This window comes from Solea senegalensis, linkage group LG12 (genome assembly GCF_019176455.1).
Source record: "Solea senegalensis isolate Sse05_10M linkage group LG12, IFAPA_SoseM_1, whole genome shotgun sequence".
Classification (NCBI taxonomy): Eukaryota; Metazoa; Chordata; class Actinopteri; order Pleuronectiformes; family Soleidae; genus Solea; species Solea senegalensis.
The window spans coordinates 6,428,467-6,454,402 of NC_058032.1; the positions used below are offsets into that span (position 1 = coordinate 6,428,467).

Here is a 25,936-nt window from a genome sequence, read left to right on the forward strand (position 1 = left end):
CAAAAGTAGAGGATAAGCAGGAAGCACATTAGACTGGATAAATAAAAAAACAATAAATAAAAGAAACAAACAGAGTAGTATGAATGCATCATTAAAACGTAAGTAGCAATGAATAGATTTTAATAAATAGCTAAACAGATACAGAACGACAGTAAAGTGATGTCAAAAGCCAAATTATTAAAACACATACACATACTGGCAGTGTAGGAAACATTGTTTACTTAATACATTTATAGTAATAAATACTCAGCACTCAGGATATCCGGAATGTCCCATTTTAGAATATAGGCCTAATGTATGTTCTTATAGATTTATTTACTTAAATGTAGTGGACTAAAGACATACAAGCTTAAAAAATTAGACCACCTGATAAAGTACAAGAACCCCAAATACGAGCAAGTCGTGATTCCTCTTTCTCATACACGATCTAAAATGGGGACGCTAGACGAACACGGGACACGTTTGAAGAGCGACTTCTAGCGTTTTTAAAATGTTATTGTATGTTAAATTGAGAGATTATGTATATTATGCATATTATCATTATTTTTATGCTGACAACACTAGGGATTTTAACCAAGCAAATAAAGTCACAGGCATGATGCATTCACGGAACAAACTTACATATTATTTCTTCATTAAACTTCTGAAAGTCGGTCTAGAAGGAAGAATGAACTCAGAGAATATGATGATTATATTCCTACGAGGTGGTTTTGTTAAAAAAAAAAAAAATTCAAAACCTTACCAATTACCTTAATGTGCTGGAGAATTAGCAGAGCTGAAGATCAAGGAAAATGGTCAGATGGCAAACGTCTCCCAGTGAGAGAATAACACATTTTCTCAGGGCTCTATGTTCTGTCTATTGCTATGAACACTGCTTCCTCTGTCCTGGTCTGTCTCACATGCCTGAGCCCCGGGGCATATTTTCTATTTTACACGGTAAACAGGAAGCAGCACCACATGTAGGGTTTGGTTGCAATGACCTGGACATTGTGTTATTTAACTTGCAAAGCAAAGTGATATCCAATAAATCGATTTATACAGATGCAACAAAGTAAAGGTCCTTTGCATGTTTCTTTCATGCCCATTAGTTCTACCTATGTCACATGTCACTGAAAAACAATGTATATTGCAGCAAAGAACGTCACATCTTATAGCAAATACAGTGTCAAGAATATTGGATGAACTGGCTGGTTACAGTGTCTTGGTAAACCATCCATGGCTTCTAAGTGGTCACTTGTTTACCACGGCTCTGTGTATCCTAGCAACAATTTCAGGACTGGGTAAGAGTGCGGCAGCCTGAGCCAGCTGAGGCAGCAGAGTGTAGGTGGAGGTGCGCAGGTACTGAAAGAGGTCCTGGAAGCCCTGGAGATGAGCAAGCACCTGGGGTGGGACTCCCAACGTCCGCCCGAGTCTCCTCAACATGTTCCTTCTGTCAGCAGAGTCGAGTAGAAGAGACAGATCCTGGACGGAGTCATAGTCGAGCATTTCAATACTGTGACCTGGACAGAATCAGGATTGTATAAGTCACTCAGCTGCATGACTTCAAACTTGCTCCATGCATTTTTAGGCCGCTCACCAATGGACCCTGCTTGACTACTTTCATGTGCATTACAAATGTTATGGCTTGAGGATAACATACGTACTTTGAGCCATCTCCCATATTGTCTGTAGTTTTTGCTCCATCTGTTATTGACAAAAGCAAAAAGAAGTAACACAAAGGTAAATGTATATGGTATTACAGTACACTGCCTTAATTATGTGATTTAAATGGATTTATATGGTAATTTGCAAATGTACATACTATTAATATCTATCTTTTACATAAACAAACAATTTTGTGATGTGAAAATAATGAATATGCCCCTCTTCTCTGTTTCACGTGATAAAAGAAATGAAAACACTGAGAGCAAATTATAGGATAAAGTTTGGATTCTCATATGAATAAGGAATTCAGCTATCATGGAGACAGGATTCTAAACTGACACACGACACTGTCAGACAAAAACTGCTTCTGCAGCACTATATTAGCTGTTAGTAAACATAATATACCATAATATAATTGTTGTAATGTAACAAAGTACAAAATTCACATATCTGTACTTTACTTTGTTATTTATATTTCTAGAAACTTTTACTTTTTACTCCATTACATTTCCTCTAACTAGCTTTGTTACTCGTTACTACCAAATAAAATCAGAAGAAGAGTTGGTAATGGGCCGTATTTATATAGAGCTTTTCAAGTCTTGATGAGCTGCAGCTACACTACAGCTTTGGGTTTAAGAGTCTTGCTCTTAGCAGGGCCAGGAATTGAACCAACAACCTTCCAGTTGAAAGACAACTTTCACTACCACATGCTACCATGGCAACTCCTCACTTTTTTTAACACTTTCACTTCTAAAACTTAAGTACACTTTATATCAGAAGATTACTTTTGATACTTAAGTGCAATAAATGTCATATACTTTAAGAATTTTACTTAAGTAGAATTATATTAAAATAAAAGTAGCTTCAGCTTCAACTACCAAAGTCATTTTCTCGCAAGATACTTGTACTTTTACTCAAGTATCCCTTTTAAGTAGTTTATACAAGACTGTGTACATCTATTGTTGTTACCATTTGACCACCCTTACCTCGTCTGTGGTGTAGCAGCTTCTTTGCTGACCCTCCTCTGCAATGTTGTCTGTCTTCTGCCTGGAGGGCTTGATGTTGGTGGTGACATTAATCACAATAGAAGTAGGAGGAGGAGGCGCCTCATTCTCATGACTCAGTGAGTTAAGGCTCCTGAGAAGAGACGCAGTTAGTGTAAATGCGAAGGTAGGGAACGGCAGAGATGAACTGTGGAAGCATTCAAAATACAGCACCTTGAGTATTCTTCAGGTCCCTGTGAAGGGACGTCTGATTGTTTCACTGCTCTCTCTGTGACGCTTGGTGAAGTTGTAGCAGAAAGTTGTTCCTCAGGCCCAGGACGACACTCTGGAACCTGCTCTGAATGTAGCAAAATAAATAAATAAAAGAGTGTATTTTAATTTACCCAAGCGAACATGTGACAGATGGGAAGGAAAAGCAGAAATAGGAACCATTGTGTAACTCACTGAATCTCTTGGATGTCAGTACGAACGCCCACAGCAGCAGAGCAATGACAAACATTGAGGAAGCTGTCGCTGAACCAATCAGGACCACAGATATTTTTTCTTCTTCTACTCCTTCATTGAATGAAAAAAAAAACAAAAAAAACAAAACAGCAATATGTCAACTCAAAGAAAGTCCAGTGAAGGAACAAACTTGTTTGAGTAAACTCACTCTTCTCCTCAGGGTCTTTGACATTTCCTCTGGACTCAGTGATGTCAGTCTCTGTCAGAGAAGAAGAGCATCACTGGAAAAATCAACAACCAATAAAATCTAATTATACATAACAAACATCACCCTGTCACCCAGTCTGTGGTTTATCTCTCGAGCTTACTTGCTTTAAAGGTCTGAGATTTGAAAAGCAAACATTCTTTATGGGCCGTGTCATGTCTGTAACAGGGTACGCAGAATAGCTCCACTTCTCCGGCCATGCTCCTCAGTTCATAATACCTGCAACGACAGCACTTACATTATAACAGATGCACATCATGGTCAGATAAAGGAGGATTACACTGGCACTGATGGGTTCATAATATCTTACCCTGGGAGGCACTGGCCACATAGGGCATCAGTGGTGGGGGAGCATGGCGTCCTCTGCAGGCGGTTCAACAGATTACACTTGGTGCATCTTGAGCAGGGAGCAACACCTGAATGTGAGCTGAACTTCCCGTCCTCACACGGTGTGCAGACTCCGTCACCGCCATCTCCAAATCCACAATCCTGAGAAGGACGCACATCATCATGGATTTCGAAATAAAGAGACTGAGGGGGAAATGTTTTTATTTTTTTTATTTTATGGCCGCTGTAATAATAGTGTTACCTCTGAGAGCTGCTGTCCAGGTTCACATGCAGGGCAAGCAACACACGTGCCATTAGCGTGCAAGAACTTTGTCTGATCACAGCTCTGCTCTGACTGCACCTTCACACACCAAATCTGAGGACATACACAGAGGAAAAAAAAAATGAAACACACAAATCACCTATCATAAAGAAGACTATGTATTAAAAACAGGAAGTACTTCAATACTTCAATTCAAATCAGCTTGTTTAAATATGTCCTAAAGTTACAGGTGGCTTCTCTGTAATTAACAAATAAACAAACAAGCAAATGAGTATGGCTAAAAACCCTTTTGGCAACAATGACCGGATATTATATGATTATTTGTTCTGTTTTCAGGGACACTATGACAAACTAATGTTACTCAATGGGCAGATGTACATTATATGTACCGACTATACTTGATCATCATTTATGAACTAATGTGTAGAATTATTTCTTTAATGTAACCTTTATTTATCCATGGAGGATCCTTGAGAGCGAGCTATTATTACATTACATTATTACATTGAAGCCGTCAATAATGTATGTCAAAGTAAACCGACTGAAGGTTGGACTTACCACAAGCAAGGCAGCACAGACACCAGTCCCCTTGTGCACAATGTCCATAGTCTTTCTTAAAGGAGTTACTACACTGAAAATGCAGCAGTATGAAACAAAAATGGATTATTTTTTGAACGCAGTGTTCAGATTAGACTTTGCTCACATACTGAGTGGGTAAAGTTACACTGATATAGCTACAACGGCACAGAGAAGCAAAAATACAAATAAAAATGATTTTTAGAAGTTTCAAGCTGTCCAGCAAATTTGCTCAGATGTGTTCTTGTGGTGTGTCTTGCCTCCCTTCAGCCAAGTGAGGAAGAGAGAGGTGGGAAGCGTTTTTTGGGAATCCCCCATTATTCTACATCACATGTGACGCAGGCGAGGTTCCCTGCCGGACCTCTGACCAATGAAAACCAGCGTCTGTGCAAGACTTTCCCACCCCCACCTGGGCACCTCACGTCACACCTGGTCTTCTTATGTTCCCTCTGGGGGAAACCTCTCGTTTGGACTACAGCCTCTCAGACATGGAGAGGAGGAGGAGGAGGGAAGGGGATTTAACTGCATGAATAAGACCCTTGTTAACAAACCCTCTTCCTAACAAAGATACTTTGTCTGAGCGTGTTTGCAGTGAAGAGAAATAAAAGCGGTTAGTGCCTTGAACACTATTATTTTGTCATCTGACTGAGGAGCTACAAGCTACAGGTGCTGGTGTGGATCATAAAACGTCTCTCACACAGAGGCAGACATAATTATACGGCGACAATATACAGTTTGACCTCTTTGTGGTAGCATAGAGCCATAAAACTGAGAGCAACTTCACGTCTGCCCTTGTTCAACCATTCCCTGCACCTTGACAGGATATTATGGGTATATAAAAGGTAGTTATTGTCATACTTTTTTCTTTTTTCTTTCTTTTTTCTCTTTCTTTTTTTTTGCTCTGTGAATTGTTCAGGCTCCAAGGAAGTCTATGTGCGATGTATAGATTACACGTCCAGCCAGGTCTCCAGAGCTGAGAAGAAGACAGACACGGCCAACGTACTTCACATCAAACAGGAAAGCTAATTAGATTTGTTTGAGGACTTATTGCTCGAGGATAATGTAAAGCACACGAGCAGGGAATGAAGATATCACTGTTTGCAGACAATGTGTGCCCTCAAGTCCATATTTGAAAAAAAAAAAGGGCATTGATATGATGATGATCTCTCTGCATCTTTAACTCATGAAGGACGGAATATAAAAGAGGAACCTTACACAACAGCCCTAAATATACCGCCATTGTTATATAGTGTCATATCTGTGTCATCAGCAGAGGAAGGTGTGTGCCATGGTGGACTATTTCCCAACACCCGGCAGTCTGTTTTGTTTTTATTCTTTAAGCTTTGCCGAGAAAATGGTTCACACTAAAACTGTCTTTAAGCTACTGAAACGACCACCATGAAATGATGACCATGATTTTACAGACGGAGCATAAATGCTTCAATATGTCACTGGGAGAACCTTCAAGATTGACTTATGCCAAAGGTTTCACAAAATCACAAAACGTTATCGCTCTTGTTAGTTATGTTTATTGCCGTGTGATTAATGAGTAACTCAAAGAACCAGAGAGGGAGGGCGTGGAGGTCTTCTTATAGAGAAATAAGGTGACACCAGTCGGCACTCATGGCTCGGCCAGCGTCTTGTGAACTCGTGTTGATGTCCTTTTAATCACACATTTCTTTAAAACCTGGATTGGATCATCGCAGGACAGAGACAATGGTAGGTTAGAGTTATTTATTTATTTATGAGGACACACACACACACACATACAAGTACTTCCTGTTCCTTCACACAATGGTGCTGAAAAATATCTGTTTGATCACCTTTCAGCAGCTGAGCACCTGAGTGACGGCCCTGTGTTTCTGTCTGCCGTCATGGACTCCCGGTCATTTCTGATCATCTGTGTGTGTACACAGCTGTCAGTGTGTCTCCTGGGTTCAAGTAAGACTTCAAACCAACTCAATTGTTTTACGGTAGGGCAAAAATATCGTGTGGTACATTCTAACTATTAAATCTGTGTCTTTTCTCTTGTGATTCCAGCTGCTGGTACCAGCCTGTGGGGCAAAAAAGTGCAATTCTTTGGCCGTCCATGCTTGTGTCAGCTCCAACCAGATGCTGCAATACCAGCTCTCAGTGAGCTGAGAGTATGCATGGTCTTACGCCGCAGCGTTCCAACACAGTGGACAGGTTTTGTCTACAAAGCTCCGGGTTTCAGACATATAGAGTTGGGACTTCAGGGCACAAGCACACAGATGACGACGTGGCTGTTTGGAGAGAGACAGACCCTGGAATGGGAGCTCAAAATAAATAAATGGTATTCGGTCTGTCTCACCTGGTCAGGCACAGCTCGTAGGCTGAAGGTCTACATCAACGGGACCATTCTTCATGAGGCCCCTGTGGCGCCAAGCTCACCTCAGAAGCTGACCCCGAGGGGCACGCTGACTTTGGGGGGCTCTCATTTTGTAGGCCAAAATGGAGACGTGCAACTAGAGAATGGGAATAACCTGATGGGGGACATCGGTCAGTTCGGGATGTGGTCCAGAGTATGGAGCGCTGAAGATCTGCAGGAGCAGAGCTGTGCAGATGGAGATGTGGTGAGCTGGGACCTGCGGCAGTGGAAGAACACTTGCCCTGTTTTGCCTGACGACAGCTTACACTGTGGTGAGAGTGCAATTGTGATATTTTACGATGTCTTTTTTTTTTTGATCATTTAGTTTTCTCCTCCATTATTGTGATATCTCTAACTAGTTTGATGAAGACAAACAGCTACATGTAGCAGCTACCAGTTAACCTCGAAAAGTATCTGAGGTTCGGTTTATTAGTGTTACCTGTTACATCTTTCGTTTAGAGCTGAAGCAATTACTCGATTCATCGATTACTAAATTAATCGTTGATCATCAATGAATCGGTTTGAAGCTTTTTTCATGATTAAGACAAGATTTCTGATCGTTTCAGCTTCTCAATTTTGAATCTTTTCTGGTTTCTTTGCTCCAGATGACAAAGAAATCATTTAAAAATGAATCATTTTGGTTTGTGGACACAACAAGACATTTGAGAACCTCATTATTTCCTGATCGATATTTTTTTTAACGTTTTCTGACATCTTACGCAGCAAACGATGACTCGATTAATCGAGAAAATAATCGACAGATTGATCATTACGAAAATAATCGTTAGTTGAAGCTCTAGTTACGTTTGAATGTATACATTTGTGCTGTGTCCTGATTTGAGATGCTATATTATTAGCAATAACAGCAATACATCAGTGAATGATGATCCTATTCAAATGAGATAAAATGTCAGACTGACTGACTAACATGGGATGTGCATTGATTTTGGAAATATGACTCGTGGGCTGTTATCTCAAGAAATGCATCATTCAAATTTGGATTAAGGAGACAAAGACAACTGATACTACAATGTCTATATTTAAGAAATGAAACTCGTCACATGCTGCAGTAAAACAGTCGACAGTAGGTGAGAGTGCAGTGAGTGGGCAGATGCTCATGTTCCGTTTTCTGAGTTCCACAGTTATCGATTTCCTTTTTTTTTTTATTTCTACTTTATTTAACCAGATAAAAGGCCCATTGAGAACAAGATCTCTTTCACAAGGGTGACCTGCAGCACACATCATAGTTAAATAAAAACAGGAAGGCAGCAACTACAATACAAACATGGAAATACAAGAGTACAACTAGACAAACATAAAGTGCAAGAGTTGTGGTCACAGTAACACAGTAACCCTATAGAACAATTCCTCATTTTAAAGCAGCCTTTTTCATTTTCTTGTTGTTGCTGTTGTTTAGCATGGCCTTTCTACAAAATCCAAATGTGGATATTCGCTGTTCCCACTACGGATACTGGGGAATGTCCAGGGTCAGTGGAGGAAGTGACACTGAGACACTGGGTATGAAATCAACAAAACCTTATCAATAACATCAAATGAACAGTCAAATTTGCCTTGAATTCAATGAATTTACCTGCGTTCTGTCATCATTCACCAGCTGCAGAGCATTTTGCCGCACAACATTGCCGTCCATGACATTTCCGTGTCATCTCCAAGGTAACACAACCTTTCTCAGTAAAAGGATTTCATTTTTTAGCAAAATGACGCAATACTTAGTAATTTTCATGACATTGACAGAGGTCATTAGGTTAAATAGTTTATTTTTGAACCTGGTTGCAATCTTAAACACGTGTGTGTAAGTCATTTGTCCTCTGTGTTCTCATACAGCCACGACTGCCATGTGGTTAATAATTCTGCGGCTCTACATGTGTCTCAACAGCCTCAGGTATGGCACCGTTGAGGGTCCTTAGCTTGATTTTCCATGGAGGGAAAGCTGCAATAACCTCAGATACCAGCTGATTAGAGAGCAGACAGTGCTATTTTCAGAGTAAAATGAATGATGTGTGTGAGAGAGCACTGAGGTCAGTTCAGAGGGAGACTAAGACCAACCATTTATAATTCAGTAAATAAAACCATACAAGCTTTTTTAATCAAGACACTTGTGTTTTCAGGGATCAAGAACGTGTCGCATGTGGTAAGATGAAATCCACATCTACAAACTTGAAAAGACATCAGATGCATGACAGCACAGTGAAATGTGGACCATGTCATACATTTTCCCCACACGTGTAGTAGTTTCCATGTAAATTTATGGCCTGCCCCCAGTTTCAGCTCTGAAATCTACGTGAACGCGGTTCCCGCGGCCGCAGTGGAAGCGATTCAGGCGAACATCACGGCACTGCTGAGTCTGACCTTCACTGACAACTTCCTCAATCTGACAGCTGACCCTGGGAGCATCAGCATACATCCAGTGGGTATGTTAACTTTGTTTTGAACATGTCAGTAGTTACAAGACGGTCAAACAATGGCTATGCTGTTATTGCTGTCATGAGAGCATATTGATGCAGTTGACCCAACTATTGGCGTATTCACTGAAAAGTGGACAGAAGTAGCAGTAACCCACCAGGGGGCGACTCTGCCCCATTTTAGGTGGAGAGTCTTTTGGTTGCACAATAGAACTCAGTTTGAATGGAAATCCATGAGAATATATAAGTCTATACTTTCAATGATTTCAATCACTAGCTGTGAGTCTTCATCAATAGCATGTGGTGTCTATAGATTAGGAAGTATGGCAAATATGGGTGGACTCTAGTGTAATTGGCAGCTAGTATCACACAACTTCCATTTGCAAAACATCAACAAATCGAAAATCTTGAGGCTTCAAAAAACGTCAGAAAACACTTTCCTGACGAATGAATGATCTCAATCACAGCGTCACTGGAATCATGACTCTCCTGGCTTAAAAGCAGGGGTTCATTGTGTTTCCAGAACACTACAGTATGTCCATCATTATCTACAGTCCATCAATTTGACTATCTTGCCTTCAGCTGCTATCCAAAAGGTTCGACAAAATCCCAGAGCACATTCATGATGTTCTAAAATGCCTAATAGATGACAGGAAATGAGCAATGACACATTGATTATTTGACATTCACTGGATATTTTACTGTTTTCATTCTGTTTTTTCTTCAGAGTTACTTCCTGCGGTGACTGAACCACCACCAACAACAGTTAGCACTAGTGTAACGACTTTAGGTAAGCAGGCCAGTAAGAAGGAAACATGCTCATAAGCAGCCGTGGTCCTCTGCAGCATGTTAGAATCATGAGGACTGACCGTTTGAGTAGTATTTTATTTTACGTATGTGCAGCCAAATCCGTATTACTTTTTGGATGGTTTTTCCTTTCAATGAAGTCATATATTTCACAGAACCAGGTCCAACTCAAAGTCTTCCGGCTCCACCCACCGACATGTCGACAACAAGAGATCCAGCAGATATCAACGAGACTGCGGGTCAGTTCACCATGCTGTTGTTTCTTTTAGCTGTTTTTGCAAAGCTTTGCGTGTCTGATGTGACTGAGTAAGATGTTCCAGAATCTTGGTGCACTGAAACTAGACTGTTAGAAACCGCTTTCAAAGGCCTTTTTAAACCATAAAACCAAAACGGAATAATGCAAAGCACGACCACATCTGGAGGCAGGGAAAGCAAAGGAAAGACGAGGAAAGACGAAAACATCGCAGATACCATCTCCCATGGAACAAACAAACAATACTTCACATGTTTTTTGTAATAAATGTCTCAGAATAACCGTTGTACAATCACTGACCACATGCTGGCTGAGGTGACTCATCTCTGCTCCTGTTAATTTAACAATTGGTCGTGTCCTTTCTTGTACTCTGCGGAGAGTCTGAAGGACAAACAAAGCTCTATGTTCTTTGATAAACTGTTTCCTGGCTGGGTGATTCACCGTTCGTTTGAACTGTCACCCATCGTCTTCCTTTTCATCCCCCGCAGTTCGACCAGATACTTTCTTCAGGGTTCATATGAACTTAAGTATGACAGGCAGCCCGAGAAACCCGGAGGAGATCATTGTTAAATGGGTAAGCAACTCTCACACACTTCCAGTTAAAAACTATTTGTTTTGCATCCATTCAATGTATATTATACTCTGGCAACAAGGTGAAAGACACTCTAGAGAAGAACAACACCATGCGTGTACTGAATCTCATCATCAAGGACAAAGACGGCAGGTGGGTTGCACAGGGTTTTTATTTATTTTTGTATATGGAATCATGTAAAAGTGCTGATTGGTTCATGTGCAACATTTCACAGGAACATGGGCCACAATAATGGGCGGACAGTGAGTATGAGCCTCAGCTTGGTCTCATTGTGCATCATTTCATGGTTTCATGAGTCACATTACCTCTCATTCCCCTACGTAAACAATTCATACTCTTTCTGTTTTCTTTCTAGATGCCCAGTGGTCAACAGAAAGAGTAGGTGACCTGCATGCAGTCTGTTTCATTACCTTATTCACGTGCGCTGTGATTCAAACGGTAGCGCTAATTGTTTGTTTTCATCGTCGACAGATATTACTGCATCTTCCAAATTCAGGACTGCAGCAGTAAATCCTTTGAGCAAATGTTTATAGGCATTGTCACGTCACTGACCTCAAAGTATGAAAATGGCTCAGTCACGATTGAAACTAAGGACGTGGTTGTCAGGCACATAAGTACGAAGCATTTCCAATAATAAAAGGGAGATGTACTTATTATGGGATACAGTGTGGCAAAATAAAGACTCTTTCATATGATTATCACTTTTCAGTGCCAGAGAGCTGTTCAGAATCTACTACATCGACAATCTACGGAGAATACGTCTGGCCGGAGACGTTTCCACAAGTCACCCAGGTCATGGGATGCAAAAAACCAAAAGCACAGAGAGCTTACAGGCTTTGGTAAGATGCTGTTATGACATAAACACAGCACAAAACCACAGTTTGTTATACGGTTATAAAGCAGTGTGTTCTTTAATATCATAATGACTTATTATTAAGACAAAAACAAGGTTATTCTCACTGTTTTGTGGCCGAAGCGTGTTGGCGATGCAGTGTATTCTGTGTCGGCACCGCTCTGTGCTCTTTATTGGCACAGAGCCTGTTCGTCTTTGTTAGAACAATCTGTCTCCATGGCGACAGCTCAGCAAGATGAGATACTTCCCTCAATTACAATGTCCTGTTGTAACCAGACCTCCCACTCTGCACACAAGCTCAGTCGTAATCCGCACAAATCCCTGCCAGCCTTCTGCTCAGGCACAAAAAAAAAATCAATTTCCTATCAAGGAATTATTAGTGTAATGATAGACTTGTTTTCAATGTCACCGCGTAATGGCTGCGTAATGCAGGTAATCAGTTTTATGATTTCCGAGTAAAGCATCGGATCGATGCTTATTAAGCGTCAGTTGCAGAACAACTGACGCCGAGGTCACAAGATACAGTGTTAGTCAGGGAAGATGTGACCTGTAAAAAGCTAACCAGCCAGAATGTGCTCACTGTGACTCTCCTCTCTTTTCAGTGAGTTAGACATTGAAACTGACACGACCAGATGGGCTGAGCCTGACATGAGCAGATGTGACCAACTTGTGACCATTTCAGACCTTGAAAATATCACTGTCACGACTGGTAAGAACACAAGTCAAGTACAGTCTCATTGACTACTGTATTATACTGTAAGTAATGGAACATTCAGGGAACTCATTAACCAAACACTGTAGACATGAAACATGTCAAGGAGCCTATTGTTATTCTTCAGATTATGTTATTATATATTATTATAAGATTATTATTATTATTGTTATTATTAGGGCCCAAGCATGAATGATAGGGGCCGAAACGGCTCCTGGCACGAATTTGTGTGAGGAGCCTATTGTTGTCCTTCAGATTATGATTATATCCGTGGTTGTTGCGGTACTTTTTGAGGGGGTTAACGTGCATAAAAACTCTTGATGCGCTATAGACCAGGGTGCTCTATAGCGCACCCTAAGGTGGAAACACGGGCAAAATTGAGTTCCACCGAATTTCACGAAACTCGGTGGGAAGATGTTATAGACCAAGACGAACAAAAAAAGTCAACAGTAACCATGAGCTCGACTCAACAGGAAGTCAGCCATTTTGAATGTTGGCGTCCATTTTGGTGATTTGCACCCTACGTAAATGAAAGTTAAAACAAATTAAACTAAAAAAAAGTGCCAATTTGGACCAGTTGTATTTATTTTTGCATCAAAATAAAAACAACAACACAATCAGATATGGCAGACTTCACCCCATTCCAAGCCTCTGGTGGCCTCTGTTGGTCATATTGACAAGTGCAAGTGTGGAAGCACAAACAGACAGACAGACAGACAGACTAAAAATAATACTTCACTGTAAAAAAACAATGTTGCAAAACACACCAACAAGCATTAATGGCATTATTGATTTCCAGATAACGCAGCTGAAGTTGTGGAAATAATTCAGAGCCTCGTGGATGTTCAGTTGGGTAAGAGTCCAGAGCTGTCTTTGTCTGAGCTGGAATCGGTGGTGGCGAAGCTCAATGAGGTCATTGACATCAGCGCCATCGACTCTGCTGTCGGTTCTGAAATTATCAACATCATTGCCGATATTCTTCTGTCCAAAACCGACATGAGACCAGTGGCTAATATGTAAGTAGAGAGAGAGAGAGAGGAGTGAGAGTCTCAAACATGCGAAAATACAGTTACATAATCTTGTTGATCTTGTCTATTGTACTTGATAAAAGGGTCCTCAACCTGACAGAGACGATGGGGGACAATATGATTATCCAAAGTGAATCTGAAAGTGTAACAGCGCCATCACTGGCCATCTCCATGGTCAATGCCGATGCGGAGAATTTCAAAGGTCTCACCTTTGGGGTGTCCTCAATTTCTCCTCTGCTGGTTCCACAGGTAAGACAAACACGCACAAGTTGTTTCCCAAAAAGGTGAGTGATCCACACACATCGCACAAAAATATATGTTAAAACCGTCCACTGTCTACCGCTTTATCCTCCACATGAGGGTCGCAGGGTTGCTGGTGCCAATCCCCGCTGACATAGGCAAACAACTATCCACTCTCACATATGGGCGTCCACTTAATCTCTGCATGTTTTTGGACATGTGGGAGCAAACTCCACAAAGAAAGGCCCTGGCACAGAATGCAAACCAGCAACAACCCTCTTGCTGTGAGGCAACAGTGCAAGCCACGTGTGCCACTGTGTGGCCCCCCCCCTGTTCAGTTTGTATAACTTTAATGTCCTTGAACATGCCGGGAACACAGTTAATATGTGGCCTCAAGCAGTCACGGAACATTGAGCTTCAGGCAGAAACCATTTTTCGTTATTATTATGTTGTGATACATAAATGTAATATTATCAACAGTATTATTTTTTGTTTTTTCAGACTTTTTTAAACCACAGTTACACGAGTGGGTCACAGCCAGACACAGTTGCAACAGTCTCTCTGCCCTCTGCGCTGCAGTCCTTTTTCAGAGGTAACAGAACCCGCGTTCAGTTCCAGTTCCACGGCACGATGGACCTTTTTCAGGTACTCTCATTTTACTCCTCCCTCTCATTTGTGTTTATGCCTCGCTGATGGCCAGTGTTTATAGGCTGTGTGCGACTGTAAACTCTGTAGCACAATTCTCAACAATTAAGTTGACTTATTCGGGTTGCTAGGTAACAAGTGATGAAGTGGATTTGACACATTGTTTTTTGTATGTTTAATAGACTTGATCAGACCCGAAAGATAGCTTTTTTTTCAGCTGTTTGCCCTTTTATTTGGTCGTTCTATCTCATTTTCACTTTTGCCAAATTCAACGCCGTAAAAGCAAATAAACATCAAAATTAAAATTTCCCCATCATTTGCAGATTAAATAATCTGCAGTTTAAATAAAATTATATTATGTGATATTATCTACATTCATCCGCGTAACATAGTCGATCAAGACTCCAGTAAAACATTATTTTATCCCTTACAGTGATTGATAGCACAGTTAAAATAACAACATTTATTTCATTTTTTTTTACAGGATCCACACATAACTAATGTAACACAGAGCAGCTGCACGTTAAACTCCTACATAGTATCAGCCAGTATAAATAACAGCCATGTCATCGACCTGAGCAATCCCGTGTTGGTGACCCTGAGGAACAACAAGCCCAAACAGGTGAGAAAAGGTCGTATTGCGTCTCGATTCGTCAGTGACAAGAAATGATTGTGTTTGTTATTCTGAGATCATCGTCACTTCTCCCGCTCTTTCATAGCCAGAAGACAGCGTGCGATGTATGTTCTGGGATTTCGCAAAGAATGGTGAGGGACTCGTCGGATAGTATGCAGTAGTTGTTTTGGGAACCAGAGAGCTCAATCAGGGGTTCTAGACATCTGAGCTTTAAATCAATCATGATGTGTGTGTTTTATCTGTGTGTGTGTGTGTGTGTGTGTGTGTCAGGTGGCCAGGGTGGTTGGAGCGGTAAAGGTTGTGAAACCTTCTCTAATTCGTCTTATCAAACCAGCTGTCTCTGTGATCACCTCACACATTTCGCTGTGCTCCTGGTGAGTCATGGATCCGCTTTATATATATATATATATATATATATATATATATATATATGTATAAATGAAACAAGGGAACAAACAACTGCGTAATGTGCCAACATAACATTCTTTATGGCAGTGACGCAAGACACTATTAATAAACCCACCATGAAAACAATGAAAAAACAACAAACATTATGCAATTGTAAAGCATGGCATCCAGGTACAAACATATAAATAATAATAACAATAATGACAATAAAAATAATAATAATAATAATAATAATGATAGTAATAATAATAATAAATAAATAGCAAGTTAAATTTCAAATGAGTTATTTAAAGGAACAATTCTGGCAGTTATGTAGGACATTTTTTAAATGATCTTCCTGCTTGTATATTGTGTTTTAGGATGTGTCCAGAACCCCCATCGACGAGGCGAACAGTCACATTTTGACTGTGATCTCATACCTCGGCTGTGGTATATCCTCCATCTTTCTGGGCATCACTCTTCTCACCTACCTCGGATTTGAGTGAGTGCTGATGTTGTACGATTAATCAAGTTCATTCTTGACCTGGATAACAAAAGCAGTTCAGTTTGAGATATTTTAGATTTGAAATCTGGAAATTATCATGACACTATTGTCCGAAAAAAAGTCACATATTTTGAATAAGAATTGCTTTGTCATACATTTTAGAAAACTCCGTCGGGACTACCCATCCAAGATCCTCGTCAATCTGTCCTTCTCCCTGCTGGGGCTGAGCATGCTCTTCCTCCTTGACTCTTGGCTCTCCTCCTTCTCAAACTACGGTCTGTGCATTGCTACGGGTGCAGCGCTGCACTACTTTCTGCTTGCATCGTTCACCTGGATGGGCCTGGAGGCTGTGCACATGTACCTCGCCCTGGTCAAGGTCTTCAATACCTATGTCCCTTCTTACATACTCAAGTTCTGCGCAGCAGGATGGGGTGAGGCTGAACACGACACACGACACTTACTGATTTAACAAAATACTTGATGATTGACAGACCAATTATAGAATCATTCTGTTTTTGTGGAAAAGAAGGGGTTTGTTTGTGCGTTTCTGTTTTTCTGCGGCCTCACCATTAAATGTCGCTATTTCTTATACTCTGGACCTCAAATGTACTATCATAGGTGTCCGAACCTGGGTAAAACAGTCATGTGTAATGTGTGTATGTGTGTGTTTTCCCTTTCAGGTATTCCCCTGGTCATCGTCAGTCTGGTGCTGGCTATAGATAAAGATGCTTATGGTGACACTGCGGCTGAAGAGGCTAAAAACATGGATCAGACCATCGATCAGTTGTAAGAATTGAGCCAAAGTTGAAATTTAGAGTGCACCATCTCACAAATTGTGAGATTAAATCCTGTTGGTGCTTGATGAAGCGTTTTTAGAATGAAAAATGCTAAAACAATAAGGTAAGGCAGGGCAATGGAAATAACACAGCAGAGGTAACTTTACAAAGTACACAGAGCAAAGCACTACATAAAGAAAGGTAAAACAAAAAAAGCAAACAAATAAAAAGACAGAGAGTCTATGCAATAAAAGATAAAAGATTTAAAGAGTAATTAAAAGCATACAGGTCTTAAAGGACCAGAGAATAAAAATCGCAAAATATTAACAAACAGAAATGACAGCGTTCATCAAACATGTAATGTCTAAATGACGGGACTAATTCTCTCTCCTTCTCCAGCTGCTGGCTGCAAAATGACGTCTTCTTCTACGTGACCGTGGTGGCGTTTGTTCTCCTGATCCTGTTGTGCAACATCTCTGTGTTCATTGTGGTTCTGATTCAGATCAGACGTCTAAGGTCCAATAAAACCGCAACATACAGCAGCGGCTTCCTGCATGATTTGCGGGCGGTGGCCAGTCTCACCGTCCTCTTAGGCCTGACGTGGATAATGGGCTTCTTTTCCTTTGGCCCTGGCAGAGTGGTCATGATGTACCTGTTCTCCATCTTCAACACTCTGCAGGGTAAACATTCATTTTTAAGGTGTTTTTTTGGGAACAGTTTCCCATATGTTTCCCTGCACAGGGTGTTGTTTTTGTGATTGTTTGGACATATATCACCACGGTCTCTAAATGGTTTCACAGCTGTGGTGTTGTCAATATTGGTGGCCGCTTTGCCCCTCATCCCTCAAACCCATGCCTCAGACTAGTCCCGCTTTCAAGAGTGGAGTTAACAGTAATATTTTACACTCAAACTATATAGTTTGAGTGTAAGTATGTAAAATATGTTTTAAGAAAAAATGAACTCTAAAATAAAAATAAACACTACTAAGAAACATAACTACTATTACTACACTACTATAGCTCTAGCAAGCTAGCTCTAGCTAGCTACTTTGCCCCTCATCCCTCAAACCCATGCCTCAGGCTAGTCCCGCTTTCAAGAGTGGAGTTAACAGTAATATTTTATACTCAAACTATGATATATAGTTTGAGTGTAAGTTTGTAAAATATGTTTTAAGAAAAAATGAACTCTAAAATAAAAATAAACCCTACTAAGAAACATAAACACTACTGTAGCTCTAGCAAGCTAGCTACTTTGCCCCTCATCCCTCAAACTCATGCCTGAAGCTAGGCCCGCTTTCAAGAGTGGAGTTAACAGTAAAAATGAACACTAAAACAAAAATAAACCCTACTAAGAAACATGAACACTATAGCTCTAGCTAGTTAGCTCTAGCTAGCTAGAGCTATAGTAGTGTTTATGCCCTAGCTAGCTATCTAGCTATTTATCTAGATAGATAGATAGATAGACCCCATTTCTGTTACACACAACTCACTTTAATGACTATGTTCTGACAGAATGTAATTTTGGTCCCCCCTCCTCAATCTGAAAACAGTTTCTTTATTTTATTTGGAAGATGTCTTTGAATATTAATAATATTGTTTTAAACTGAATCAAACCAGACAGTTTAGAAGAGTTCATTTGTGTGGTCTCTATATCCTGCGTTATTTATTAATCTGACGGCCTGTTTCATATAAATAGAATCAATATAATGACAGAGGACTTTGTTTGCTCTTTTTGCTCCTGTGTCGCAGGGTTCTTTGTATTTGTGTTCCACTGTTTAATGAAGGAAAATGTGAGGAAACAGTGGAGAATCCACTTGTGCTGTGGACCCTTCAGACTCAGTGATTACTCAGGTACTTGCAAAATGAAACACTTGTGCGACATGATGGGAAGAGGCATTTAAACAGTGTATGATTCTTCATTCTCTCTCGTTTTCTGCCAGATTGGAGCCGCTCTGCAACAGTGGGTGGCCACTGCAGAAAGAACAATCTCATCAACTCTGACACAGTCGCCTCTAACAACACCTGCTCTACGAGGAAGGTCTCGGACTTCTCTACAAACTCAGCAGCGAATCATCACCACCAGAGGGCATGAGCAGCCTTTACATGGCCCATCAACGTTTGTGCTCTCTCACAAACGTTGTGAGGATAAAGGATGAGCTGCTCCATCTCTGAGACGGGCTGCTATTTATTATTTTTATTGAAAGTGTAAAACCATATATACAAGTCACATGAGATGGACTGCTTTTAATATATAACTGTTGAGCTTATAATTGGAAAAATAATGATTTTTGTTTGTAAAAAATACTTAGTGGATGTCATTAATTTAAAGTCAAGCAGAAAAATATTTAATTTATAAAATGTCTAAAATATCTTGGAATATTTGCTCTTTTTCCTTTACGTAATTAAGTATTTTTTATTAATTTACCTTTCAACAATTAATCTTATTTGTGTGTTGTTGTTTTTTTGCTTGAATATATACAATTTTGCACATTTATGAAACAAAAACTAGACACTGAATGTTACAATAAAACAACACATTGATCTGCTGTCATTACTCTAACCCTAACAGCTGAGGTGATTGTTTCTTCATATGATTTTACTCTACATCTGCCATTAAAAAGAAATTTGTGACGATGTAACATGTCTGTGTTATATTGCATTAAAGCTCAAGATGCTTTATATTTATGTTGCAAGTCCATATTCCTAATGCTGATTGTAAAATGCTCTATAAACGCAAGATGCATCCATCGGGAAAATCAGTTCCGAGCTGCTGTTGAACAGCTTTTTCACAGAGTGACTGAGGAATGTTTTAATAAGGTGTCATTCACTTTCTGGAGGAACTCGCTGGATGACATTCTGCTCATAGCAGTCTGTGTCCATGAAGCATCACACGCCCTCAGCCAGTCGAACACTCCAAGTACATTTGGAGGATCTGTGAGTGAGATGTTTTGTCTCTAAGAGGAAAGAAAAGAAACAAAACAATCACTTGGTTCTTTGAATGTCTTTGATGACTCGGATGTTTAGGCTGAACGCAGGTGAGATTTCGTTCCTAAGTCTCGGCTGCTGCTGCTGCTGCTGCTGCTGCTCGTCTTTGCTTTGATCAACTGGTCAATGCAAGAACACACTGCCTGGTCCTCGCCGGTCAATCATCAGGTCAGGTAAGGGAAGCAAATTACTGATAATATATGGAAAACATAAGTAAATAAGTAAGTTCATTGAAGCTATATAACTCATTGTCCAATTACTCATTGTGCAGTTTTTGAACATCAGTCTACTTCAAACACAGTCAGCCTCACATAAGTCATTCAGGGAGGGATTTCAGTTTGAAATACTATTGATCAACAGGTGAAAAGGAAATCTGTGCCTGGTGTGCTCTCGAAGTCAGTTTTGTTTTTGTTTTCAGTCACGACTGACCCATGGAGGACGAAACAGAAAGCCCGAGAGCTGTGAAGGTGGAGGAGCATTCACGCTGTGTCATCCTGACTTACTTCCAGGGCGACATCAACACCATGGTGGACGCTCACTTCACCCGCGCTCTCAGTAAAGTCTGCAAGGCCAAGGCTCCTGTAGCAAAGACAAAGAGAATCCGTAAAACTGTCAAAATTGGTGAGCAAAGTAAATAAATAAATAAATAAATAAAAAGTGTGTGACCTAACTGACCTCAAAAAAACAACAACATTAAGTTCCATTCATCCTTGACTTGTGTCTTTGTCCCCTGCAGAGGACACCAACTCTTGTCAGTCCAGTGCTCTTGACACATACACAGAGTCACAGGCGGCTCCAGGACCAGGTCGTCTCCTGACGTTTGGCCCTGCAGAAGATGCCCCCTCTGGGTCGTGGCACTCGTTCCCCACCAGGGCGGTTGACGGCCCAGGTTTGCCGTCCATTGCGTACTCCCTGTCCACAGAAGGGCTGAGCCTCACTGGACAGCAATATGCCACGTCTCTGCTCAACCTGCTGCACAGTGACAGGAGTGAGATGGGACCCAGCATGGCCTCCAGCTCCAAGCCAGAACTGCTTCCCAGCTGGACAGTGCCCCCCGGGTTCAGAGAGTCTGTGGATCCTGCTGTCGGATTTGAACCTGGTAAGTCTGCAGCTTACAGTGCATATGTTAAAATTGTTGTTATAACATCCACATAATCCTGTGTTCAGTGTTTAAGATAAGACTTCATCTTTAAGCTATCACAGGAACACTGTCAACAATAACACTTCCTCATTATGCACACCTGTGTCCTTCCAAGTAAAGTACAAAATCTCAAAAGTCAACAGTTTCTTGTCATATTTACTACACGTTCACATTAACATTCATATTCTTTGATGGTCGTCGTGCATATAAAGCAGCGTCGATGCCGCTACTTCTTCACTTTAAAGCAAAAATAATGTGCCACTTTGCACCTGATTCAGAGTTAAGGATAGAAAGTGATCAGTTTTGCACATTATGTAAGCTGTTATCGTTAGACAGTAGACAGAGAATCTAACCTGGAGTTCTGTATTTGTAAAGAATAAATGTGAGTTCTCGGATTTTATTTTGTTTTGATAATGTTTTGTGTGAAAAATGATCTATTAATTCTATTCCACAAGTGGTATTTAATTTAAATGTTGCTCTCCATGCTGGATAGCAGCTGCTTAGAAATCACTTTCTTTTTGTCTCTATCAGAACGCCATCTGGACAAGAAGGACTTATACTGGTATTGAAGAGAGAGCAACTGGAGTAGCAGAGACAGAGAATGGTTTCCACCACACGAGACAAATCACATTACAACAGCGGGCCTGAGAGTCAAATGAGAACTGATGAGGGAGAAATCTGTCTCTCTCTCCATTTGTTGGAGAAATGACCTCAGCACCTCAGCATGTAACTAACTGGAACAACTTTCTGAAAGAGAACACTCTTTGACAAACCCGTTCTTCAACTCTGTCATTCCTCTTGTACTCAGAGCGCTGTCTATGTTGTTGCTCCCTTTTGCGGTGGAGTTGGATAAAGGGCATTTTCTTGTGTCTCACCGGGCACTTCACTTCTGTTAGTGGACCTACACCAGCAACTAGACCAGTATTACGTAATAACATTGTGAGCCTCTTTAAAATGTATAAATTGTGATGTTAATATCTGTCTGCAGTTCTATCTGTATGACTTTTAGTTGTTGATATTTTTTACAGAGCTGGAAACCAATAGTGATGTGTGCAAACAAAAGTCTTTTTGAATTTAATCTTAGAATTCTGAATTTAATCTCAAAATTCTGACCGTAATCTCAGAATCCTGATTTTTTATTTAATCTCAGAATCCTGATTTTTTATTTAAGCTCAGAATTCTGGATTTAATCTCAGAATTCGGACTTAAATCTCAGAATCCTGACTTTTTCTTTAATCGCAGAATTCTGACTATAATCTCAGAATCCTGACTTTTTATTTAAATTCTGAATTCTCAGAATTCTGACTTTTATACTCAGAATTCTGAATTTAATCTCAGAATTCTGAATTTATTCTCAGAACTCTGAATTTAATCTCAGATTTATGACTTTAATCTCAGAATTCAGATTTTTTCTTTAATCGCAGAATTCTGACTTTTTTTCTCAGAATTCTGATTTTAATCTCGGAATTCTGACTTTAATCTCGGAATTCTGACTTTAATCTCTTGACCTGACTCAGAATTTTGACTTTAATCTCCGAATTTTGACTATAATCTCTGAATTCTTTACATGTGGCCCTTATACTCTTCCGTAGATGTAAGCCTAACATATCTAGTTGATGTAATTTTGCTTTTATTTTAAAAAACGACTGTCACTGACTTTGTAAAGTAACGTGCAACAGACGCACTGTAAACAACAGTGACACCTGTTGGCAGATTTATAAGACGTTTTCAATGCAATGTCTTTAATTTTTTGATATGTAGAGACAGTTTTGATATTGCATATCTCAATATATAAAACAATAATTATCCACAATTTTAAAATAAATCCAACAAGGGCTTTTCAGCACGATGAGTTATTTTAGTTTTGATGCTTCACATTTGTTTCCAGGACAGAAAACAGGGAATACGGGACTTTTACTTGTATGGGCTATATAAATATATATGTTGTTTTTAGTGTTTTATTTTAAAATGTTTTAATTAAAAGGATTGAATAAATTATGTTCTGGTGCATATGATTTATCATCATGGCCTTTTACTCATTTATACTGTGTAATAGTTATCAAATAAATGCATAAATAAGACATGAATACACCTGTGATTAAATACACACACACACACACACACACACACACACACACATATTAACTTAGGTATTTGTGCTGAAACATTTCTGGTTAAACCTAATGATAATTCCATTCACATTATTGATTGTTTACTGTTGTATCTATGAAGGTCTTTGTAGCCATGAAAATAAAAGACAACATATTCCCCTGAAGAAAACAATAACGTGATAACAGCCAATAAAGTAATCATTCTGGCCATTTTAAATGGAATAAAGTAATACTTTATTACGTTATTGGCCTAGCATTTAAAAAGGAATCTTTTGAAAATGTTTTTTATGGAGATTTCTGATGATCAGTGATGAGTGAAGTTAAAAGATTTTATTAAAGACAGCTCAGATTCTGAGTCTGTGTCTTGAGTTTGTGTCTTATCAGGTTAAGGCTGTTTATATTGAATACCAGGTCTGGGTATGAGAATGTGTCAGTCATTCAACTTAAAGACAGCTGAAGATCAGAATTTTTCAATAACTGCAGTTGATAATGTAATAATACATAAATATAGGACTGCACTAACACCTTCTGAAGAAGAAGTGAGCAAGTATAAGTCACAGATTTTTGTTGTTATTATTCTGCCTCTGTTTGGTCTTCATGATGCTGTTGCTGCAGTGGATTTAAGGGATTCTGGCAGAAGGTTGGCAGCAGGTGAGCAGGAGGAACCACAGTTCTCCAGGAGGGAAGACACGGATTCAGCTGCTACTCAGGCTTGAAAAATTTATAATCCCCCCCCCCCGTGTCAGGAATTATCACACTGCTCTGAGACTCACGTGGTATGATGGTTGGTGTTGGTCTGTGTGTGTGTGTCTGTGTGTGCAGCCCATCGAGCTTTAAATAAGTCAATGATGCAAGAATGGGACACACACACACACACACTCTGACACCAGTGACCATTACAACTGAGTAATACAGGGATCTCTCCAGCAGAGTGACATCACCTCCAGTCATGTAATCGCTCTAATCTTATTTCACAAGTGCATCGTGGGAGGTCTTTGTTGTATTAGATAAAAATAATGATTTCTTAAAATATCGCATTCTTTCATTTGACAAGAAAGAAGAAAAAATAGACCACATACTGTTTTCTTTTACTAGTAAAGTCAACCTATTCTCTGTCATTTTGAAATGCATATAAATGCAAATATAATTCATAATGTGTATTTCTGTACTTCTAGGCATCCATTGCCATTGGTTTTTGTCATTGTCATTTAATGGAAAGGCAACCTGTGGTGTATTTATCTTCAGTTCAATAAGGCATCAATAACTGTGGAGTCTTTGATTCTCCACACACCGATGAAGTGAATAAAATACACTTTTGCAGGTCAATTGGTGAAGAAAAATGCAGGTGAGCATTTATCATTGTCAGTGACTTGAGCTGCACTGAATATGAAACGAAATGCAGCGCTTTGCAAAAAAATCATGCGAGGAAAGTTTGTGTTTCTGAAGCGACTGAAGCGTTGCCAGTGACTCTCCCCAATAATGTGACCGTGAAATCAGAACTTCAGTGATGGACAATCTGCCATGAAAGTCGGTGTCAACTGTCAGAAAATGAGCTCGGCAGCACAAACAGCCTTTAGAAAGACCTTTTTGCATTTGAAGCTTGGAAAGCAATAGAGTGGTGGATTTAGTGCATTTGCACATGAGCAGAGGGATGGAAATAACTTAGTATAATAACTGGAGAAACTCAAAGAAAGAAAGATAGAAAGGTGAAGTATGGTATGGTGTGGCAGGGGGGAGAAGTGAGGTGGTGGTAGTGGTGGTGGTGGTGGGGGTTGCATTTATTATAAGGGTGCAGTATGTGTATAAAGAAGAGCACCTACAGAGTAAAGTCTACTCCTGACACTTTAATGACAGTGTGTGTTCCCTCTCAGCATCAGACGAGCTGCTGTGCTGTGGCTTCTGTGTGTGTGAGTCCAGCATCAGCTCCCTCCTCTCCATCGCTCTGCTCTCCCCTCACTGCTATGGTCGTCCACACGCGCGCTTGCAATTTCAGCACCACAGACAGCTCCCTGTTCGGCTCCAGCATCAGCATCATCGCCGCCGCCGCTGCCGCCACTGCTCCTCCGAGTCCCGGCGGGCTGAGCCGGACCGGCCACACGGTGGTGGCAGTCTGCCTGGGCTTCATTCTCGTGGCGGGGATCGTCAACAACCTGCTCGCGCTGCTCGTGTTTGCAAAGTTCCGCTCCCTGTGGACCCCCATCAACCTCATCCTGCTGAACATCAGCGTGAGCGACATGCTGGTGTGCGTGTTCGGGACGCCCTTCAGCTTCGCCGCGAGTGTGCAGGGCAGGTGGCTCATCGGGGAGAGTGGCTGCAAGTGGTACGGGTTCGCCAACTCCCTGTTTGGTAAGTGGCACGTGCAGTGAGAGCAGTTGTAAAAGTTCTCACAAGTGTTTGAGCAAAAGTGTTAGTTATTAGTAAAAGTAAGTGCAGTTTTATGAAAGTGTAATGAAAAGTTACTCAAAATGGAAATTAACTTATCATTAGTTAATGTTTAATACTTTTAATACTTAATTAATACTTAACTATTGACAATGATCAGTTAGTCATCGAATCATTAGTTAGTGATTAATTAATTGTTAGTGATTAACTAATCATTAGTTAATCATTAGGTAATGTTATATTATGATTAACTAATCATTAGTTAACGTTTGATACACAAATGCCATGCAGGTAATCCAAATGATTACTTGATCACTTAACTTACAATTAACTTAAACTGATTATCAGTTAATGGTTAACCAATCAGTAAATAACCATTATCGATGAGTAGTTAATCATTACATAATGATTATCAAATGATTAACTAGTCATTAGTTAGTCACTGATACATGAATGCCACAGTAGATAATCCTTAGAATTACTTCATAACTAATAACTAACTAACAATGGACTGATGATTAGTTAATAATT

The 25,936-nt window shown here is 40.1% G+C and overlaps 4 protein-coding genes across 5 annotated transcripts in view; 3 read left to right on the forward strand and 1 right to left on the reverse strand.

Moving 5' to 3' along the window:
- Positions 1 to 103: 103 nt before the first annotated feature.
- Positions 104 to 12,009, reverse strand: LOC122778837 (tumor necrosis factor receptor superfamily member EDAR-like). Its single transcript, XM_044040942.1, has 11 exons — positions 11,968 to 12,009; positions 4,526 to 4,598; positions 3,947 to 4,060; positions 3,668 to 3,846; positions 3,461 to 3,576; positions 3,301 to 3,351; positions 3,093 to 3,203; positions 2,862 to 2,985; positions 2,631 to 2,781; positions 1,644 to 1,683; positions 104 to 1,499 (listed from the first exon to the last, which is right to left on the reverse strand). The coding sequence occupies exons 2-11, from the start codon at positions 4,571 to 4,573 to the stop codon at positions 1,231 to 1,233; spliced, it is 1,203 nt and encodes a 400-aa protein (XP_043896877.1). The 5' UTR covers positions 4,574 to 4,598; positions 11,968 to 12,009; the 3' UTR covers positions 104 to 1,230.
- adgrg4a (adhesion G protein-coupled receptor G4a) lies at positions 6,130 to 19,467 on the forward strand. 2 transcript variants are annotated; one of them, XM_044040939.1, is made up of 29 exons: positions 6,130 to 6,262; positions 6,374 to 6,484; positions 6,584 to 7,204; positions 8,350 to 8,450; positions 8,548 to 8,606; positions 8,778 to 8,835; positions 9,062 to 9,084; positions 9,216 to 9,364; positions 10,083 to 10,145; positions 10,318 to 10,401; positions 10,904 to 10,989; positions 11,069 to 11,139; positions 11,222 to 11,249; positions 11,363 to 11,385; positions 11,479 to 11,621; positions 11,717 to 11,846; positions 12,463 to 12,569; positions 13,372 to 13,588; positions 13,684 to 13,849; positions 14,342 to 14,485; positions 14,970 to 15,107; positions 15,205 to 15,250; positions 15,390 to 15,493; positions 15,887 to 16,008; positions 16,174 to 16,442; positions 16,692 to 16,797; positions 17,187 to 17,467; positions 18,536 to 18,637; positions 18,727 to 19,467. In XM_044040939.1, the coding sequence occupies exons 2-29, from the start codon at positions 6,418 to 6,420 to the stop codon at positions 18,876 to 18,878; spliced, it is 3,660 nt and encodes a 1,219-aa protein (XP_043896874.1). In that variant the 5' UTR covers positions 6,130 to 6,262; positions 6,374 to 6,417; the 3' UTR covers positions 18,879 to 19,467. The 2 variants fall into 2 exon arrangements, with proteins under 2 accessions (XP_043896874.1, XP_043896875.1); XM_044040940.1 differs by having other exon boundaries at positions 6,377 to 6,484.
- Positions 19,468 to 19,690: 223 nt separating this feature from the next.
- On the forward strand, positions 19,691 to 22,060 carry vgll1 (vestigial like family member 1). The gene is made up of 4 exons (XM_044040943.1): positions 19,691 to 19,944; positions 20,190 to 20,392; positions 20,508 to 20,870; positions 21,444 to 22,060. Exons 2-4 carry the CDS (start codon positions 20,203 to 20,205, stop codon positions 21,479 to 21,481), a joined length of 591 nt encoding a protein of 196 aa, XP_043896878.1. The 5' UTR covers positions 19,691 to 19,944; positions 20,190 to 20,202; the 3' UTR covers positions 21,482 to 22,060.
- Positions 22,061 to 24,937: 2,877 nt separating this feature from the next.
- The window catches only part of tmtops3a (teleost multiple tissue opsin 3a), an 8,392-nt gene continuing 7,393 nt past the window's right edge, over positions 24,938 to 25,936 (forward strand). The window contains exon 1 of the mRNA XM_044039777.1: positions 24,938 to 25,369. Within this exon, the coding sequence (XP_043895712.1) occupies positions 24,985 to 25,369 (385 nt within the window). The 5' untranslated portion in view covers positions 24,938 to 24,984. The remainder of the gene's footprint in view (positions 25,370 to 25,936) is intronic.